This window comes from Hyla sarda, chromosome 5 (assembly GCF_029499605.1).
Source record: "Hyla sarda isolate aHylSar1 chromosome 5, aHylSar1.hap1, whole genome shotgun sequence".
Taxonomy (NCBI): Eukaryota; Metazoa; Chordata; class Amphibia; order Anura; family Hylidae; genus Hyla; species Hyla sarda.
The window spans coordinates 328,932,069-328,950,031 of record NC_079193.1 but is presented as its reverse complement, the minus strand read 5'-3'; the positions used below and the strand labels follow the sequence as shown (position 1 = coordinate 328,950,031).

The 17,963-nt window shown below is 42.3% G+C and overlaps 1 protein-coding gene across 1 annotated transcript in view; it reads left to right on the top strand.

Moving 5' to 3' along the window:
• Positions 1 to 1,483: 1,483 nt before the first annotated feature.
• STK3 (serine/threonine kinase 3) overlaps positions 1,484 to 17,963 on the top strand; it is a 245,238-nt gene continuing 228,758 nt past the window's right edge. The window contains exon 1 of the mRNA XM_056522374.1: positions 1,484 to 1,728. Coding sequence (XP_056378349.1) covers positions 1,706 to 1,728 — 23 coding nt within the window. The 5' untranslated portion in view covers positions 1,484 to 1,705. The remainder of the gene's footprint in view (positions 1,729 to 17,963) is intronic.

The following is a 17,963-nucleotide window of genomic DNA, read 5'->3' as shown; positions in this document are numbered from 1 at the left end:
TCTTGCAGAGGGTAGCAGGGAATTGCTTAGTATATCCGCTATGATAGAGGCCGAGGCCGCAAGGCTTTGGCCTAGTAAATCGTCTTGTAAGCTGCGGAGGTCCTACCTCTTCTAGAGTCAGCAACCCAAGAGGGAAGAGACCGATCAAGATGGCGCAGGTCCCTTATATGGGCAGGGGCTGGCCGTTTTGGATTGGTCCATAACAACTGTCACTCACCGTTACATTGCATTGTGGGTGAACACGTCATGGGAACCTCCAAAGGTCCTGTAGCAAAACCATAGAGTTCTAATCTAATCATGTGACCCGCAGGTCCTGCTACGCTGAACAGGTAGGCAATTACATATATACATATATCTATACTTATATTAACTTCTATATAATTATTGGCTAACTGAGGGGTGACAAGGGGATAACTACAGAAGAGGGACCCCGACGTCCTAGGGACTCTGACTATGGGGACCTCTACAAAGGTAACGTATGATATACGGTACCGGGACACCACAGGAACACATTGCAACCTATAATTGGCTGTCACTATGACTTGAAGTCCATCTTGGATTTTTGCCAACTGCTAGATTGTGGCTGGTTTGCTGCCAGGCTGTCTGGGCATTCTGGGAGTTGTAGTTTTGCCACTGCCTAAGGGTGCGTTCACACGGAGTAATTCAAGAGGAATTTACTTGAGTCATTCCTCTTGAATTCTCTGCTCCAAATTAATGCACATCTCCTCTGCCCATTGACTTTAATGTTTTTTCTGCTGTCCTGTTCACACTGCGGAAATTCTGCTAGCGGAATTCCGACGCTGAATTCCTTTCCGCTTGAAGAAAGAACATGTTCATTGGTAAAAAAAATTCCACCCGACATCGTTTTTGCACGGATTTTTTTCAGAATTGGCTGAAAAACCTGTCACTTCTTTCTCCCCCATTTCCGCGCAAATTCCGCGCAAATTCCACACGAATTCTACGCAAATTCTGCGCAAATAGAAAATTATTTTTCCGCGCGTACATTTTTCAGCGTGAATTCCTCTTGATTTACTCAGTGTGAACGCACCCTAAGAGTAACAGGTTGAAAATTGCTGATAGAGGGAAAATTATAGCTTCAAAACTACATCTCCCAGCATGCCCGGACAGCCTCTGGCTGTCCGGGCATGCTGGGAGATGTAGTTTTGCAACAGCTGGAGAGTCACAGCGTTTTTCAACTCTTCCGCACTTGCAAAACTTCAACTCGCCAGTCCAGACAACCAAAGGCATGCTGGGAGTTGTAGTCACAGGTAAGGGCACACTGTTCTATGATGAGCGTCTATGGATTCTGACAGCTGGCACAACACTGGGTGGAGTTACCACGGCAGTCCCCGCCCCTTCACAACCCCCGCCCGCCCCTTTTCCCCCAGCATGCTCCGCGGTGGCTATCTAGCTTCCTGCTCTCTGTTTGTGCACCCATAACACAGTAGTACCTTGCTAGTCAGCGTCATACAACGTGACGCGAGAGTTGACCAATCAGGAGACGAGCTTGCGGTCGGTGTGGCCAATCCGTTGTCGGCGTCTCGCAGAGGGGCGGGATCTTAGAGGTTTGGTTACGGTGCAGTGAAGGAGAGGAGAGGGATGTGTGTGAGGAAGAATATGGAAGTTATGCGGAGTTAGTAGCAGTTCCGGAGCGGCTCGAGTATTGTGTGATCCGGTGTGGACTGTCCGAGCGGACATAGGCAACATGGAGCAGCCCGCGCCCAAGAGGTGAGCCCGGCATGTTCACTTGTGAGGGACGGACACTGCGCCTGGGGGACATGGAAGATAGTGGTCCAGGCCTACATCCTCCTGTGCTGTCACTCTATACACTGTGCACACCCCATGGGCTGCTGGGTAACCCTGACCTGTGGGGCGTGTCCTGGTTCTGTCACCTGTATATATGACTCTGATGTCACTGTCTAGGGGTGTATATACATATATACATGGGGTGTTTATATATTGGGTTTATAATATATATATATATATATATATATATATATATATATATATATATATATATATATATATATGTGTGTGTATGTAAATGCCAAAGCAGCACAGTTCTAATGTTAAGGAAGTGCGGGTGCCGGCAGCAGTAGCCAGCCTAGGTCCAAAGCTGTGTGTGTGTGTGTATGTATGTATGTATGTATGTATATATATATATATATATATATATATATATATATATATAATAAACAATAAATCTGCAGAACTCCAAAGCAAGGTTTAAAGATGAAAGAAAAGTTGTTTATTCCATCCAATAAGGTGCAACGTTTCGGTCACCCAATGCAACCATTTTCAAGCATGGTTATAGGAGGTAGATATATAGGGGTGTATAAATGTTGGCTATAGGGGTAGATACATAGGGGTTTATATATGTTGGCTATAGGGGTGTATATACATTTGCTATAGGGGTAGATATACGTTTGCTATAGGGGTAGATATATAGGGGTGTATATACGTTGGCTATAGGGGTAGATACATAGGGGTGTATATACGTTGGCTAGAGGGGTGTATATACGTTGGCTATAGGGGTAGATATATAGGGGTGTATATAAGTCTGCTATAGGGGTAGATACATAGGGGTTTATATATGTTGGCTATAGGGGTGTATATACGTTGTCTATAGGGGTAGATATATAGGGGTGTATATACGTTGTCTATAGGGGTAGATATATAGGGTTGTATATACGTTGGCTATGGGGTAGATATATAGGGGTGTATATACGTTGGCTATAGGGGTAGATATATAGGGGTGTATATACGTTGGCTATAGGGGTAGATATATAGGGGTGTATATACGTTGGCTATAGGGGTAGATATATAGGGGTGTATATACGTTGGCTATAGGGGTAGATATATAGGGGTGTATATACGTTGGCTATAGGGGTAGATATATAGGGGTGTATATACGTTGGCTATAGGGGTGTATATACGTTGGCTATAGGGGTAGATATATAGGGGTGTATATACGTTGGCTATAGGGGTGTATATACGTTGGCTATAGGGGTAGATATATAGGGGTGTATATACGTTGGCTATAGGGGTAGATATATAGGGGTGTATATACGTTGGCTATGGGGGTAGATATTAGAGGTGGGCGGTATGACCAAATGTGTATCACTGTATTTTTGTAACTTATGGTGGTTCCACGGAATATAACGGTATTCCCCCCCCCCCCAAAAAGAAGAAATATAAATAAATTATCAGCCCAGCCCAGCGCTGCGCTGTCCCCATCGGGGTAAATACTCACATATCGCCCACAAGTAGTGCTGGGCGGTATACCGATTCTTACTGAAATTTTTGGGCTGCACGATATGAATTTTTCCCATACCGCAATACCAGTTAGGCCCCTCCCCCTTGGGAATGAATTATCAGCCCAGCGCAGCGCTGTCCCCACATCGGGGTACTAATCCTATGTTACCCCCCAGCGCTGTTCTGCTCCCCCCCAATTAATGATCAGCCCAGCGGGGTACTACTCACACATGTCATGCACTGCCCTCCTCCTCTTTGTTGGGGGCCGCTGGCGCTGGAACTCGCTGTACACCAGTGGTCTCCAACCTGCTGACCTCCAGCTGTTGCAAAACTACAACTCCCAGCATGCCTGGACAGCCAACGGCTGTCCGGGCATGCTGGGAGTTGTAGTTTTGCAACAGCTGGAGGTCTGCAGGTTGGAGACCACTGCTGTACACTGTATCCCTATGCCCGGGCTGCAAAAGATAAAGAAAATAAACTTTAACTTACCTACGTCGGCCTTACGCTGGGGACTGGAATGTCGGACAGCCGTCAGCCTATCACCGGCCGCAGCGATGCCCCGGCCACTGATGGGCTGAGCCCACTGTCATGTAAGGAGCTCTGGCCGGCTTCTTACATGACCGTGCGCTTAACCTATTGTATGTGTAAAACATTATTTAATTTACTTTTACAGTTTCTGTAAATCACTTAAGAGTTGTGGATGGTGCAAATGGCCGTTTGCGCAAAAAATAGTGGCAGGTGTATAGGTAAAAGCTGTGTAGGATCTTTGCTTTCATTGAAAAGAAACCTTCTCATTTACATTCAGTCGCTGATGATCCATATAGATTGGTTCTTGTCACAGCATAATGGTTTCCGGTGTAGATAATCCTCACTGTCACTGTCTACAGTCTTGGATACTTAGAGCATTGTTTTCCAGACAGGGTGCTCCCAGCTGTTTCAAAATGAACACTACCCCAGGCATGCTGGGAGTTGTAGTTTTGCAACAGCTTGGGGCACTGTCTTGGAAACGCTGTTCTAAGTATCCTAGACTGTAGACAGATTTTACCTACTTGGATGTAATGTAGCAATATGTAGCAGAATGTGTTCAGTTCACTGAGGGTTAGATAAAGGGATGATCCCTTTCAGAGTTTGGCACCACCAGACCGCTGACTTTGTTGAGGAAAACTGTGACGGTCATTTAAAGGGGTACTCCGGTGAAAACCTTTTTTCAACTGGCTCCAGAAAGTTAAACAGATTTGTAAATTACTTCTATTAAAAAATCTTAATCCTTCCTGTACTTATTAGCTGCTGAATACTACAGAGGAAACTATTTTCTTTTTGGAATGCTCTCTGATGACATCACGAGCACATAACAATAATAATGTCTTTATTTATTGTTGTCCTTAGTGGGATTTCAACCCAAGTCCCCAGCACTGCAAGGCAGCAGTGCTAACCACTGAGCCACCATGCTGCCCTTAGCATACATCTGCTATGCATGGTTGCTAAAATGGACAGAGATGTCAGCAGAGAGCACTGTGCTCGTGATGTCATCAGTGTTCCAAAAAGAAAGGAATTTCCTCTGTAGCGTTCAGCAGCTAATAAGTAATGGAAGGATTAAGATTTTTTTATAGAAGTATTTTAAAAATATGTTTAACTTTCTGCCACCAGCTGATTTAAAAGAAAAAAGGTTTTCACCGGAGTACCACTTTAACATGGACACCATTCAGATGTATAGCCATCTGTCCTCAGTATTTATGGGTGAAGGGGGATGATGGGAGAGATGACTAGATGACAAGTATCGCCTATTGATGTCAAAGTGAGTCTGTTCTTCTTCATTTTTTTGGTTGCCCAAAACACGGGCAGCTTGGAGTCCTAGCAGGCTACCTCATCCCTGAAAATTTTATCTGAGGGCTCGTTCATGGGTGGATTTCCTGCATATCGATGTCAATGGGTGTGCAGAAAATCTGCTAATCTGCCACTATTGCAGATTTTCTGCTGACCCCTCGAAGTCAGCGGTTGCAGAATCAGTTGCTGATTTTCTGCGGTCAGTATGCTGTTGAAAGTCTGCAGGAAATCACCCCCCGTGTGAACGGACCCATAAAAGGTTACTCCTCTGGAAAACATTTTCTTTTAAATCAACTGGTGCCAGAAAGTTAAATGGGCACTGTCAGATACAAAAACTTTTGATATTGTTGTAAAGCATATATAACCAATAGGTTTTGCAGTTGCTTTCATTAGAAAATTTTCAGTATTTCATACTGAAAAAGCCAGACAAACAACTGCCCCGCCCCCCACCCCTCCGGCCTGCTTGGACACATACTAGTCCTGCTGTGTCCATGTGTCATCACCCACATCATGGACACACTTCCTTGATTGACAGCAGTGAGTGCAGGGCTCAGAGCTGGAGGAAAAATCCTCCCACTGTCATCTTGTGTCCCGCTACTGTCAGTGAGGACAAGCTGGGAGTTGTAGTTTTGCTAATGCTAGGGGAGATGTGAGCAGACAGCATACTGAGGGAGGGGGCGGAGACCTGCACAATGAGGCCACACCCCCTCCCTTTTTAGAGGAATTCAGACTAGTGAGCTAAATTAAAAGTGTGATAAAAATAAAAAATAAAGGTGCTATACACATAAAAATTAGATGTACATGGTCAGGATTAGGTACTGAGTGATATATATAAAAAAAAAAAATTGTTGGATTTGACGGGTACACTTTAACCCCTTAAGGACCAAGGGTTTACAGGTACGCCTTTGCACCCTGGTACTTAAGGACCAAGGGCGTACCTGTACGCCCGTGGGAATTTCGGTCCCCGCCGCACGTTGGGCGGGGATCGCGCCGGGGTGACTGCTGATATCTATCAGCAGGCACCCCGCGCAAATTCCCAGGGGGGTCATTAGACCCCCCCCATGTCGGCGATCGGCGCAAATCGCAAGTGAATTCACACTTGCGATTTGCGCCGATTCCGGGTCATACGGGTCTATGGTGACCCGGTGACCCGGAATAGAAGTGGGATCGCGGGTGTCCTAGACACCTACGATCCCCCTGTAGCGATAGGAGTGAGGTGGCAGGGTTGCCACCCCTCCTATCTCTGCTATTGGTGGTCTAGACGCGACCACCAATAGCAGATCGGGGGCGGAGGGGTTTACTTTCGATTTCCCCGTCCTGCCCTCCCACAATAGGCGGGGCAGGACGGGGAAACCGACAGGGACCGGCGCAGAAGATCCACTTACCCGTCGGCGGCAGCAGCGGGCGACGATCAGCGGCGGCAGCGGGCGACGATCGGCGGAAGAAGAGGACAGCGACGCAGCTCCCTGGATCCAACGGAAGCCGGTGAGTTACTTAGCAACATCTGGAGGGCTACAGTCTGAGACCACTATAGTGGTCTCTAAACTGTAACCCTCCAGATGTTGCAAAACTACAACTCCCAGCATGCCCAGAGAGCTGTTTAGGCTTGCTGGGAGTTGCAGTTTTGCAACAGCTGGAGGTCTACAGTTTGAGACCACTGCAAAAGTGATCTCTATACTGTGCACCTCCCAGATCTTGCAAAACTACAGCTCCCAGCATGCCCACACAGCAGTTTGCTGTCTGGGCATGCTGGGAGTTGTAGTTTTGCAACATCTGGAGGTCCACAGTTTGGAGACCACTATGCAGTGGTCTCTAAACAATAGCTCAGATCTTGCAAAACTGCAACTCCCAGATCTTGCAAAACTGCAACTCCCAGCAAGCCTAAACAGCAAACAGCTGTCTCTGCATGCTGGGAGTTGTAGTTGCGAGTTGTAGAGCTGTTGCACAACTACATCTCCCAGCATGCCTTTCGGCGATCAGTACATGCTGGGAGTTGAAGTTTTGCAACAGCTGGAGGCACGCTGGTTGGAAAATACTGAGTTAGGTAACAGAACCTAACTGAAGGTTTTCCAACCAGTGTGCCTCCAGCTGTTGCAAAAGTACAACTCCCAGCATGCACGGTCTGTCAGTACATGCTGGGAGTTGTAGTTTTGAAACAGCTGGAGGTTTGCCCCCCCATGTGAACGTACAGGGTACATTCACACTGGCGGGTTTACAGTAAGTTTTCTGCTTCAAGTTTGGGCTGTGGCAAATTTTTCACCGCAGCGCAAACTCCTAGCGGTAAATTCACTGTAAACCCGCCAGTGTGAACGTACCCTAAAAACACTACACTACACTACACATAATAAAGAGTAAAACACTACATATACACCCCCTTACACTGTCCCCCTAATAAAAAATAAAAAACATATTGTACGGCAGTGTTTCCAAAACAGAGCCTCCAGCTGTTGCAAAACAACAACTCCCAGCATTTCCGGACAGCCACTGACTGTCCAGGCATGCTGGGAGTTTAGCAACAGCTGGAGGCACCCTGTTTGGGAATCGCTGGCGTAGAATACCCCTATGTCCACCCCTGTGCAATCCCTAATTTAGTCCTCAAATGCGCATGGCGCTCTCTCACTTCGGAGCCCTGTCGTATTTCAAGGAAACAGTTTAGTGCCACATATGGGGTATCTCCGTACTCGGGAGAAATTGCGTTACTAATTTTGGGGGCTTTTTTTCCTTTTACCCCTTATGAAAAAGAAAAGTTGGGGTCTACACCAGCCTGTTAGTGTAAAAAAATAAAAATTTTTTACACTAACATGCTGGTGTTGTCCTTTACTTTTTATTTTCACGGGAGGTAAAAGGAAAAAAAGACCCCCAAAATTTGTAACGCAATTTCTCCTGAGTACGGAGATACCCCATATGTGGGCGTAAAATGCTCTGCGGACGCACAACAAGGCTCAGGAGTGAGAGCGCACCATGTACATTTGAGGCCTAAATTGGTGATTTGCACAGGGGTGGCTGATTTTACAGCGGTTCTGACATAAACACAAAACAATAAATACAGACATGTGACCCCATTTTGGAAACGACACCCCTCACGAAACGTAACAAGGGGTACAGTGAGCCTGAACACCCCACAGGTGTTTGACAAATTTTCATTAAAGTTGGATGGGAAAATGAGAAAAAAAAAAAATTTTTCACTAAAATGCTGGTGTCACCCTAAATTTTTCATTTTCACAAGGGAAAATAAAAAAAAGCCCCCCAAAATTTGTAACCCTATTTCTTCTGAGTAAGCGCATACCCCATATGTGGATGTAAAGTGCTCTATGGGCGCACTACAATGCTCAGAAGAGAAGGAGCGCCATTGGGATTTTGAAGAGAAAATTTGTCCGGAATTGAAGGCCACTTGTGTTTACAAAGCCCCCATGGTACCAGAACAATGGACCCCCCCCCCATATGGGACCTCATTTTGGAAACTACACCCCTCATGTAATGTAATAAGGGGTACAGTGAGCATTTACGCCCCACAGGTGTCTGACAGATTTTTGGAACAGTGATCCGTGAAAATGAAAAATGTAATTTTCCATTTGCACAGCCCACTGTCCCAAAGATCTGTCAAACACCAGTGGGGTGTAAATGCTCACTGCCCCACTTATTTAATTCTGTGAGGGGTGTAGTTTCCAAAATGAGGTCACATGTGGGGGGGGTCCACTGTTCTGGCACCACGGGGGGCTTTGTAAATGCACATGGCCCCTGACTACCATTCCAAACGAATTCTCTTTCCAAAAGCTCAATGGTGCTCCTCCTCTTCTGAGCATTGTAGTTCGCCCGTAGTGCACTTCAGGTCCACTTATGGGGTACCTCCATACTCAGAAGAGATGGGGTTACAAATTTTGGGGGGTATTTTCTGCTATTAACCCTTGCAAAAATTTGAAATTTGGGGGGAAACACACATTTTAGTGGAAAAAATATATATTTTTTTGCATATGCAAAAGCCGTGAAACCCGTGTGGGGTATTAAGGCTCACTTTATTCCTTGTTACATTCCTTAAGGGGTCTAGTTTCCAAAATGGTATGCCATGTGTTTTTTTTTTTTTTTGCTGTTCTGGCACCATAGGGGCTTCCTAAATGCGACATGCCCCCCGAGCAAAATTTGCTCTCAAGAAGTCAAATATCACTCCTTCTCTTCGGAGCATTGTAGTTTGCCCGTAATGCACTTCATGCCAACTTATGGGGTGCCTCCATACTCAGAAGAGATGGGGTTACAAATTTTGGGGGGTATTTTCTGCTATTAACCCTTGCAAAAATGTGAAATTTGGGGGGAAACACACATTTTAGTGAAAAAAAAAATTATTTTTTTTACATATGCAAAAGTCGTGAAACACCTGTGGGGTATTAAGGCTCACTTTATTCCTTGTTACGTTCCCCAAGGGGTCTAGTTTCCAAAATGGTATGCCATGTGGGTTATTTTTGCTGTTCTGGCACAATAGGGGCTTCCTAAATGCAACATGCCCCCCAAAAACCATTTCTGAAAAACGTACTCTCCAAAATCCCCTTGTCGCTCCTTCGCTTCTGAGCCCTCTACTGCGCCCGCCGAACACTTTACATAGACATATGAGGTATGTGCTTACTCGAGAGAAATTGGGCTACAAATATAAGTATACATTTTCTCCTTTTACCCCTTGCAAAAATTCAAAAATTGGGTTTACAAGAACATGCGAGTGTAAAAAATGAAGATTGTGAATTTTCTCCTTCACTTTGCTGCTATTCCTGTGAAACACCTAAAGGGTTAAAACACTTACTGATTGTCATTTTGAATACTTTGGGGGGTGTAGTTTTTATAATGGGGTCATTTGTGGGGTATTTCTAATGGGAAGACCCTTCAAATCCACTTCAAACCTGAACTGGTCTCTGAAAAAAAGGGAGGTTCAAAATTTTGTGAAAAATTGGAAAATTGCTGCTGAACTTTGAAGCCCTCTGGTGTCTTCCAAAAGTAAAAACAAGTCAATTTTATGATGCAAACATAAAGTAGACATATTGGAAATGTGAATAAAATAAAAAAATATTTTGAATATCCATTTTCCTTACAAGCAGAGAGCTTCAAAGTTAGAAAAATGCAAAATTTTCAAATTTTTCATCAAATTTTGGGATTTTTCACCAAGAAAGGATGCAAGATACCACAAAATTTTACCACTATGTTAGAGTAGAATATGTCACGAAAAAACAATCTCGGAATCAGAATGATAACTAAAAGCATTCCAGAGTTATTAATGTTTGACAGTGGTCAGATGTGCAAAAAACGCTCTGGTCCTAAGGTGTAAAATGGCCTGCTCCTTAAGGGGTTAAACAGATTTGTAAATTACTTCTCTTAAAAAAAAAAAATCCCAGTCCTTTCATTACTTATCAGCTGCTATATGCTCCAGAGGAAGTTCTTTTCTTTTTGAACTTCCTTTGTCTGACCACAGTGCTCTCTGCTGATGTCTCTGCTCATTCTAGGAACTGTCCAGATTAGGAGCAAATCCCCATAGCAAACCTCTCCTGCTCTGGACAGTTCCTGACAATGATAGAGGTGTCAGCAGAGAGCACTGTGGTCAGACAGAAATGAAATTCAAAAAGAAAAGAACTTCCCCTGTAGTATACATCATCTAAAAAGTACTGGAAAGACTGGGATTTTTTTTAATAGAAGTAATTTACAAATCTGTAGAAATATATATTAGGGCTCAGGGTTTGAGACAACTGGACAGGTTGTGTTTCAAGTAATATTTAAATTTATTGATTGTATATAATGTGACAATTGAATATTAGATAAAATGTAAATAGCAGCAACTGCGTCTCACAGGGCCCTTGTGTAGGCGCAGCACCAACTATTAAGAACTATAGCATATGTATAGTACAGTATATAAAATATAAAAATATACTTGTAAAAAATTATAAAAGATATAAAAGATTATAAAATTATACTTGTAAAAAATATAAAAATATAAAATATAATATAATATATCTTATTTTATATCTTTTATAATTTTTTACAAGTATATTTTTATATTTTATATACTGTACTATACATATGCTATAGTTCTTAATAGTTGGTGCTGCGCCTACACAAGGGCCCTGTGAGACGCAGTTGCTGCTATTTACATTTTATCTAATATTCAATTGTCACATTATATACAATCAATAAATTTAAATATTACTTGAAACACAACCTGTCCAGTTGTCTCAAACCCTGAGCCCTAATATATATATATATATATATATATATATATATATATATATATATATATATATATATATATAATATATAATATATAATATATATATATATATATATAATATATATATATATATATATATTATATATATAATATATATATTATAATTTCTACAGACAAACTACATTCTGACACCTTGGGTATAAGTGTCTAATTAGGTAGCCCGGGTTTATTTGGTGGATAGTCAGACAAGAGCCTCTCCAACCCTTCTATATAATTTACAAATCTGTTTAACTTTCTAGCACCAGCTGATTTAAAAGAAAATGTTTTCCAGTGGAGTGCCCCTTTTAAGACTAATTCAATTTCTGGTTGAATTTTGACGATTCTGAGTGCACTCTGCTCAGACATTGCCATCCCCATAGACGGCGATGACTGTGGTGCGGATTCCGCCTAAATAATAAGCAAGCTCATACTTTTGGCGGTGGAATTTCAGCGACACAATATCCGCCACTGACATTCCGTAGTGTGCTCTCTGCATCAGAATCCCATTGCCACCAATGGGATTCTGCTGCAGTGGTATTTCTGAGTGGAATTCCGCTTTAAAATTTCACTCAAATTCTGTAGCAGGAACCTAAGGCCCAAGCATCGGCCAGAATCAACGCTTATTTTGCACACAGTTTTTACAGGGTAAATAAGCATTAGAAATAGAAATCCCATTCACTAATGGAATGGACTTGTCTGGGTGAAATCTGGAACTTCCACTACAGAACTTGCATAATGTAGATGAGTAGTAGAATCCATTGAGATAAATTCCGAGCAGAATATCTGTCATGTGCCTTAAAGGAGAAGTCTTGTGGTAAAAAAGGTATACCCCTATTCACACAATTGGGAATACGTTTTAGATTGCCGGGGGTCTGATTGCTGGGTTCACCCCCCCCCCCCCTTTGCCATCTAAAACGTATTCCCTATAGCTCCCTTAGAGCTATATGGAGGGGGTGTGGTGGCCTCCGCTTTGGGCGGGGGTCGTAACACAATGCTCTGGGGCAGAGCTGGGGCTCCATACAGGAAATCGGGGATCGACCCCCTGTGATCTAAAGCTTATGTCCTATCCGCAGGATGGGGGATATGTTTTTCACCACGAGACTTCTCCTTTAATAACTCTGAAATTCTGCTCAGAGACTTATGTTTACTCCTTGTATAGTAAATAGAATATTTGCACCATAGGTTTAGCTTATCAGTAATGACTTGTAATGCATCATTGTTACCATGGGGACATAAATGCATAAGTGCAACCCCCGGGAGATGCTGCACGCGCCATCACCTCTTCTATAACTCCTTCTGGGTCCGGGATCAATATCACACACATTGGACCTTATTTACTAAGAGTGTTGTGTAGGTTTCTTTGTGGGTTTTATTTCCCTACAATTAATTTTCCCCGGTATTTACTAAGGTTTCCCTAAATTTTCCACTTTCCCTACATTTTGCTTTTCTTACACATGTTCTGATCTGTCGGGTTTTCCTCAGCTCAAATCCACCACATTTTCTGTGGAAACCTTAGTAAATATAGTGTTTTTTGTTGTTGTTGTTAAAATGGCAGGAACACGCCCCCTTTTCTGTGACCACGCCCCCTTTTCCCAATGGCCACGCCACCTTTTCAGGTTTTCTTAGCAAAATAGAGAGTTAGTTTTTTATTTTTATTTTTCAATTCTGGTGCAAATTCTAGCGCAGACAGAATTTCTGGCACCGTGCCCTAGAATCTGGCGCACAACCCGACAAAACATGTCGGGTTTGCAATAGTAAATGAGGGCCATTATGTAGTCCGCTTCAGGAACATTAAAGCGTGCATAGTAAGCCCACCATTAGACAAACATTGGTCACCTAACTGGATAGATATAGATATATATTATGATATGTGTGTGAACTGGTTGCTTTTTCTTTTTGCCTATCTTGTATGCCCCTTGATAGTATCAAATTGCAGGGAAAATGATTGATCCTCCTGGCGCTCACCCGATGGTCATATAGAAACCGATGTGGACAAAAGGAATATTTAAGAGCTATGGACTACGCGTTTTTTATTAAGAGCTATGGACTACGCATTTCGAGGGGTGGTACCCCTTTTCGTCAGGTCCTCTGATCCGATCAGTTTTTTTTCCACATATTTTGCAAGCCTTGATAGTATCACTGATAGCATGAAGATCATTCCTTCAGAGATGAGTAAGCTATTAGTACAGTGTTTTCCACAGTGTCTCCAGCTGTTGCAAAACCACAACTCCCAGCATCCCTAGACAGCCATCTAAGGCTGCATTCACTTCTCGTTTTTGCAATACGGTTACCGTATCATTTTTTTTTTTTACAAAAAACCTATGTCTCAAAACTCGACCGAACCATAGACAACCGTGTACAACCGTATACACCTCTCTACAGTTTTAAACCGTATACGGTTTGAAAACGGATGTCTGGTTTAATACGTTTAAAAATAAATTAAAAAATAAATAAAAAATAAAAGAAAAACTGATACGGTTTTATGTTTGTCCTTAATTAAAGTTCTTCTTGTTCTATTTGTGGGAAGAACTTTCGGCGTGCACTGCACATGTGCAAACTGCCAAACCGTGTTGTGCAAACCGGATGGAACCGTACGCACATACGGTTCCCATAGACCACCATTTAAAAAAACCATATACGGGTTGTATCTGGTTTTTCACCCCGACATAAAACCGTAGTAGACTACGGTTTTGGAGACTGGGGGGAAAAAAAACCGGATAAAACCGTAAATGATGCACAACGTATACAACCAGATACTACGGTTGGCGTACGGTTTTCAATGACATGTCTATACATACGGTTTGCAATACGTTTTTTTTCACTGAAACCGGATACGGGAACCGTATTGCAAAAATGAGATGCGAATGCAGCCTTACTCTGCTCTTCAGCCTTCAGGGCAGAGTAAGATATTAGTGCAGTGTTTTCTAAACAGTGTGTCTCCAGCTGTTGTAAAACTACAACTCCCAGCATGCCCGGACAGCCGAAGGCTGTCCGGGCATGCTGGGAGTTGTAGTTTTGCAACAGCTGGAGGCACATTGTTTGGAAAATACTGTATTAGCGGCTGTAATACGTAGACAGCGCTGTGCGCACCTCCTGTGTTCAGTTTAGGTTGGACGCTGTGTATGTGCACAGGATAACCAGATGTTTTGGATTGGACTACATCTCCCATAATGCCTTGGCAGCATTTTGGCTGTAAAATAATCAAGAGGGATGTAGGTGACCTACCCCCAGTCCAGTGCATGGAGAGGTGATATCTATTACAGCAATATGGAATAGTTATAAGCTACAAGTAGAGGTTGGATTCACATAACTCCATGATACGGCATAAATACCACCTGGAATGCAGGTGTCGTATCAAAAAACAGCGCAGGCAATGTGTATTTTTTTTATTTTTTTTACCACTGTGTGTTTGTGAACCCGGCCTGATTCCATGTTGTGTAGACATCCATCATTCAGCTAGAGCTGTGGTTTCCAAGCTGTGGACCTCCAGCTGTTGCAAAACTACAGCTCCCAGCATGCCGTTATATTTAAAGGGGTTATCCTGGAAAAAAATTTTTTTTTTATATATATCAACTGGCTCCAGAAAGTTGAACAGATTTGTAAATTACTTCTATTAAAAAATCTTAATCCTTTCAGTACTTATGAGCTTTTGAAGTTAAGGTTGTTCTTTTCTGTCTAAGTGCTCTCTGATGACACGTGTCTCGGGAACCGTCCAGTTTAGGGGAGGTTTGCTATGGGGATTTGCTTCTAAACTGGGCGGTTCCCGAGACACGTGTCATCAGAGGGAACTTAGACAGAAAAGAACAACCTTAAATCCTCTCTGATGACACCTGTCTCGGGAACCGCCCAGTTTAGAAGCAAATCCCCATAGCAAACCTCCTCTAAACTGGGCGGTTCCCGAGACAGGTGTCATCAGAGAGCACTTAGACAGAAAAGAACAACCTTAACTTCAGAAGCTCATAAGTACTGAAAGGATTAAGATTTTTTAATAGAAGTAATTTACAAATCTGTTTAACTTTCTGGAGCCAGTTGATTATTTATATATATATATATATATATATATATATATATATATATATATATATATATAGTATGTTTTTTCCTGGAATACCCCTTTAACAGCTGTCTGAGCATGCTGGGAGTTGTGAACTAGAGGAAGCCAATAGATGGTCCTTGTAGCCTCTGAGTATATGTGGGCTGATCTGACTGCTCTTTCATTGTTGTTGCCTTTGCTTTATGTGCATGGACTTTGGATGTATAGTTTTTTTGTGTTCACCATGAACCTTACCCCGATGCAGTCCTTGTCCATCTTTTGGTTATGTATTTTTAATCTGCTGAATGTGGTGTCTTTTCAGGTTGTAATGTAAAAAGAGGACAGAAATAAAGGGAGTGATGGACAAATGCGAGCTGGAATAAAAATGGAATAGTTATAAACTCCTAATAATAGCATGTAGGAAGGTGACCCTACACTTATATTTTAGAGGCACTCCCTCAATATATTTCTAAGAACAGTATATAGGAAGAGCAGTTACATAATACAGGGTTAAGTACAAATCTACTGAAAGGGTGTATGATTTGTGTTTCCCAACCAGGGTGACTCCAGCTGTTGCTAAACTACAGCTCCCAGCATGCCCGGACAGCCTTTGGCTGTCCGGGCATGCTGGAAGTTGTAGTTTTGCAACAGCTGGAGGCACCTTGGTTGGGAAACACTGTATTATGTTGCAGAGCAGGGCTTGACAAATCCTGGTTGCCATGGCGACTGTGAATTTCGTCCTGGCCCTTAAAGGGGTGTTCCAGGAAAAAACTTTATATATATATATATATATATATATATATATATATATATATATATATTATAATTTATTATTTTTTTTTATATCAACTGGCTCCAGAAAGTTAAACAAATTTGTAAATTACTTCTATTAAAAAATCTTAATCCTGTCAATAATTATCAGCTGCTGAAGTTGAGTTGTTGTTTTCTGTCTGGCAACAGTGCTCTCTGCTGACATCTCTGCTTGTCTTGGGAACTGCACAGAGTAGAAGAGGTTTGCTATGGGGATTTGCTTCTAAACTGGGCGGTTCCCGAGACACGTGTCATCAGAGAGCACTTAGATAGAAAAGAACAACTCAACTTCAGCAGCTCATAAGTACAGAAAGGATTAGGATTTTTTTAATAGAAGTAATTTACAAATCTGTTTAACTTTCTGGAGCCTGTTGAGATATATATATATATATATATATATATATATATATATATATATATATATATATAAAAAAGTTTTTTCCTGGATAACCCCTTTTAAGTTTTTGTCATTCCCTTCCCGACCCATGACACATACGTTTTTGTGTTCCTCTTGCTCTCCCGTAGAGAATTGAGTGCGTGCCGACATGACGCTCCATTCACAGGGAGAAACAGGAGCCCGTTCTGGACATCGCTGGCAGAACCAGAGGTCGGACCCCACACGATCAGACACTTAGAGGGAGATTTATCAAAACCTGTGTAAACGAAGAGTGGTGCAGTTGCCCATAGCAACCAATCAGATCACTTCTTTCATTTTTCAAAGGTCTCTTTTTAAAAATCAAAAACAATCTGGTTGCCATGGGCAACTGTACCACTCTTTCTCTACACAGGTTTTGATAAATCTCCCCCTTATTCCCTATAATGCGGATAGGGGATCAGTTAAAAGTAGTGGAGAATCCCTTTAAGTTTACCTTAGCTCCCTCGAAGGTGAAAGTACAACTACAGGACACTTGTTTATAGTCCCAACAATAGTTTTAGGTGTTTGTTTAATATTTTTTTTTTTTTTTTTGTATTTGTGCTGTATTGGCAAATTTGTGTTTTTAGATACTTTTATTAGATATCATAGGCCAAAATAATGATAGTATCTTTTTTTATCATAGTATAACCATTAAACATATTTTGTTACGTAACCTGGTAGTACAGTGTCAGACGTCTCGGTTTCTTCTCTCAGCTATGTTACATATTAGACATGCTTGAAGTCATTCCCTTTTGTCTGCTTTTGGAAAAAAACAATGATCCATGCTGAACCCACCTCTGTTTTGTGCTGTTTACATTAATAATGGATGGGGCTCTACTGTATTTGAGATATGGCAGCACTATGAAACACGACTATATGGCAGCACTATGAAACACGGCTATATGGCAGCACTATGAAACATGGCTATATGGCAGCACTATGAAACATGGCTATATGGCAGCACTATGAAACATGGCTATATGGCAGCACTATGAAACATGGCTATATGGCAGCACTATGAAACATGGCTATATGGCAGCACTATGAAACATGGCTATATGGCAGCACTATGAAACATGGCTATATGGCAGCACTATGAAACATGGCTATATGGCAGCACTATGAAACACGGCTATATGGCAGCACTATGAAACACGGCTATATGGCAGCACTATGAAACATGGCTATATGGCAGCACTATGAAACATGGCTATATGGCAGCACTATGAAACATGGCTATATGGCAGCACTATGAGACGCAAGACAGGGCGTGAAAACATTTCTTTAGGATCTAGGATGCCACATGTCGTGCAGCGTCACGTGATTTCATATGATCACATAGTCATTAATGTCCCCATATCTCTCCCCTGTGTCAGTCATTATTGTCC